The sequence below is a fragment of the Alexandromys fortis genome, unplaced genomic scaffold, assembly GCF_014885135.2.
Source record: "Alexandromys fortis isolate MF-2015 unplaced genomic scaffold, M_Fortis_MF-2015_v1.1 scaffold_845, whole genome shotgun sequence".
NCBI lineage: Eukaryota > Metazoa > Chordata > Mammalia > Rodentia > Cricetidae > Alexandromys > Alexandromys fortis.
In genome coordinates this window covers 3,006-7,037 of record NW_026068709.1, presented here as the reverse complement: position 1 = coordinate 7,037, position 4,032 = coordinate 3,006, and the positions used below count along the sequence as shown (strand labels likewise).

Sequence of the window (4,032 nt, the reverse complement as noted above, 5' to 3'; positions counted from 1 at the left end):
AGAATGAAAAAAGAGAATTTAGTAATATCATGAAAGGATATATTCATGAAATTTTACTTTTCTCTGACTAGGAAGAAAGAAATGCATCATTAATTCACTGACCACAGTATGAGAAGAAATTTCCTAGTCAAAGTCATCATGAACTAAATCAAATTCATTTTCTAATATAATTGTCAGTGCTTTATAACTTCACATTCTGATTTATATAATGGTCATAAATTTTAAATAAGCTAATGCCAATGATTCATGCTTGCTGTGTCAAGAAGTAGGATAAAGTTTTATAAAACATAAACTGTCAGTAAAAGATGAGTTAATTAGTCAAGTTCCGGGTCTGACAGTCTTCCTTTGTGAATGTACTCCTTCACTTTTAAACACAAGTTACCTGAAGACTTAGGTTCCTTTCAAAGAAAACAGTCTCTGGATTCTCACTCGTATCTGCTGAGTCTTGATACTGTATATGATGGGGTTCATCAAGGGTGGGAAAAGTATGTAGATGTTGCCCATGAGGACCTGAACCAGTGGAGAGAGTTGCTTCCCAAATCGGTGCACCATGGTCAGACCAATGATGGGGATGTAGAAAACCAAAACAGCAGAGATGTGAGAAACACAAGTCTGCAAAGATTTCATTCTCTCCTCCCGGGAAGCAATGGCTAGAACTGTGTTCAGGATCATGACGTAGGAGGCAAGAATGAGCATTGCATCTAACAATAGGGTGCAAATCACCAGAGCCAGAGCATAGAAGCTGTTGAAGCGAATGTCTGAACATGCCAGTCGAATTAAGTCTTGGTGCAGGCAGAAAGAGTGAGAGAGGAAATGAGGCCGGCAGTAATTTAAGAACTTCAAACGAATGATGGCTGGAGAAATGAGCATAGAACTCCTACATAAGATGGCCACTCCAATTTGCACGATTTTGGCATTGGTTAGGATGGAGGAATAGCGTAGAGGGTTGCAAATGGCAATGTAGCGGTCAAAGGACATGGCAAGGAGGACAGCGGACTCCAAGCAGGACAAAGCATGGATGAAATAAGCCTGTGCAATGCAGGCATCGAGGCTGATATCTTGAACGAAGCCCCAAAGGATGCCCAGCACCGTGTGTACAGTGGACAGCCCCATGCACAGGTCTGTGAGCGCTAACATAGCCAGGAAGTAGAACATGGGCTGGTGCAGGCTTTGTTCAGTCCGGATCACATGCAGTATCATGCAGTTTCCCAGGAACACCATTGCATAGATGATTGAGAAAGGAATGGCAAACACAATATAGTAAACTTCTAGGCCAGGAAATCCAGTGAGAACAAATCTAGAGGTACTTATATTTGATATCAAGATAATAGACATTGATAGACAAAATATTATAAAGTGTATTCTATATTAAATATGCTATATTTTAATTTCTGGAAATATAGATCTGCTTTGGCAAAGAAGAAATTATCCTATTTTTATAAGCAGTGAAAATGAGACCTGACCTTTAGTTGTTGTTCATCACAGAGACCTCTTGTCTAGAGATGAACCATTTAGACCTAGTGTGAACAGATGCCATGGAACCAGGGAGATTTATGATGAAACAGTAATGTCCAAGGACTTTTGGGACTTAGATTGTATCCTGCACTTCTGAGAGTAGGTCCTAGAGGAACACAATGCTTAGTTACAGGTTCACAGTGATGTCCTGGTTGGTATGTCTCTCAGGAGGATGTGAAATGCAATTTTCTTCTTTGGTACTGCAGATGGGCATTTCACTCCCCTCAAGTCTTAAAGGATCCCTATGGAAATAGCCTGGCTTTCTTTAATATGGACTCAGAGAAAGAGAAAGGAAGCAATCTTAGTGGAAAATGAACTTTTTCTTGGGCATCACAGTGTTTCACTCTTGTCTGAATTACTCATCTGTATAAATTATACTTTGTATTTTTCAATGTGAGGAGCTTAAAGTCTTCTGCCAAATTAATATTATTGTTAATTCTTATGTTTTCATTAAAGGATAAAATAGCAAGGATTTTGAATTGGGTGGTATTGAAAGCCTATAGTGCTTGTCTTTTCTGTGCAACGTCTATTTGGAATAAATTGGGCATTACAAAACATGGCATATGCTGAATGACACAGCAGTAATAAAGAAAGCACATCTGGGCCTTGCCTCATATACATCTACGTCCATCCACTACTGTATCTCTGAGAAATTCCACATAATAGTTAAAGAACTTTCAAACCTGCCTAACCTGTCTACAACATGACTGCCTGAATATGAGTTAAACAATAACCATGGAAATAGATGTGGGGAAAGTGCAGGGGTCCTTAGCCCTACACAAAGAACTACAGGCTATTAAAAAAATACCTAGAACATGAAAAATTGTCCTTCTACCCAGAAAAGAGCATACCGATTGGTTATTAGATACCAAATGGTCAGCAATAAAACATAAATACATATAATATTACTTCTATTGAAAACGTTTACTAATGGGATTGTAAATATATATAATGACAGCAGTTAATGTAAAAAGAGATCATGAATTTCATAAAGATGAATGAGAGCTATTTAACAGGGTTTAGAGGGAAAATGAAAGGGGACAAATGAATATTATAATCTAAAATGAAAGAAATAATTTTATGTATTTATTTATTTTGTCTTCTGCGGCTGGGGGTGCTCAGTCGTGGTGAACTGAGGCGCTTTCTCTTCACCTCTTGGCATCTTTATTTTGAAAGAAATAATTTTAAAGAGAAAACATCAACATGTGGAATTGTATTCTAAAAGTTTTTTCAGAAATCAACAACATCGGTTCATACTAATAAATTAACACATGACACCTTATTTTAATGCTATTTATAATCCCCAAGTGACAAAAATTCATAATGTTCAGTTGAGAAAAGCAGTATCCCCACCTGCTTTTACTAAGGGAATATATTCTATATTAATTGCAGCTTTGATGTTGGTTTTAACGTCACATAAAATCTTTGTTTTCAGATCAGACACGTTGTTTTAATAGAAACTGTAACTCTGTAAGTAGATTTATTTCTGTATGTTTTAGAGGGTATATGTAAGTCTCCCAAAGACATTCATTTTGGAGAAATTTGCTTCTATGGTTGGAAAAAGATCCGAATAAATGTTTGTAGGTTAATTTTAAAAGAAATTCTATAAATACTTAAAAAGGAGGATAAGGTAGCATATAGCTCAGGAGTAGACTGCGTGTTCAGTGTGAACTGTGGATCAGTTCCCAGCACCAACACCAATGTAAAAGTGAAGATTGGTACATTTCCTCATAGCTTTGTTTCAAACAATCAATGGCTTTTAAATTCTGAATTGTTCAGAATTGTTTAAAATTCTCTCTCTTTCTCTCTCTCTGATCTCTCTCTCCCTTTCCCTCTCCCCTCTTTCTTTCTATTCAGTAGGAAGATTGTGAGGAATTGAAAGAGGGAAAAACATGACAAAATGTATTGTATAAACATATTTTAATTCAGCACAATTTAATAGACAGCTCAGTGGGTAAAGTCACTGGCAATGCAAATTGCCAACCTGAGTTTGACCCCTGGGTCTCATGACAGAAGGAAAGAATAGACTCCTGAAAGCCATCCTCTGACTCTCACTTGAGTTATGTAACATGCACACACATGCCCATAAATAAATTTTAAAATTTAATGAGTTTCCAGATAGTCTATATTTACTTGAACAATACATATTCTATTGTTGTTGGATAGAGTATTGGATAAATATTAATTTGGTTATGTTAGCTGATTGTATTTTTCAAAATTAACATGTGCTTGTTGATATTCTGCTTGCTGTTCTCTCAAATACAAAGAAAGAAGAGATGAAATTCATTCCCTTAATTGTGCCTGTATATAGTTCCTCTTTCTCTGTAGCATTTCTTTTGAAGATTTCCTTTCAGGTGAGTAGTTCTTCATATTTTAATGAAGTGATCTCTTTTTCATTGTGAAATTTGCACATTAGCCCTGCCAAAGTCATTTAATATAAAAATCTATTTATCCTAAACATGGCTGCTCAGAGTTGTTTGCTGTTTTTGTGGTTAGGTGCAAGGAAGAATAAGAATT

General features: G+C 36.3%; 1 protein-coding gene across 1 annotated transcript; it reads right to left on the bottom strand.

Moving 5' to 3' along the window:
* Nucleotides 1–390: 390 nt before the first annotated feature.
* LOC126496023 (olfactory receptor 51V1-like) lies at nt 391–1,335 on the bottom strand. Its single transcript, XM_050133608.1, has one exon. The coding sequence runs from the start codon at nt 1,333–1,335 to the stop codon at nt 391–393; it is 945 nt and encodes a 314-aa protein (XP_049989565.1).
* Between the last annotated feature and the right edge of the window lie 2,697 nt (nt 1,336–4,032).

Bases quoted from the DNA above. Each gene is read 5' to 3' on its own strand.
- LOC126496023 (XM_050133608.1), bottom strand. From the start codon at position 1,335: ATGTCTATTATCTTGATATCAAATATAAGTACCTCTAGATTTGTTCTC.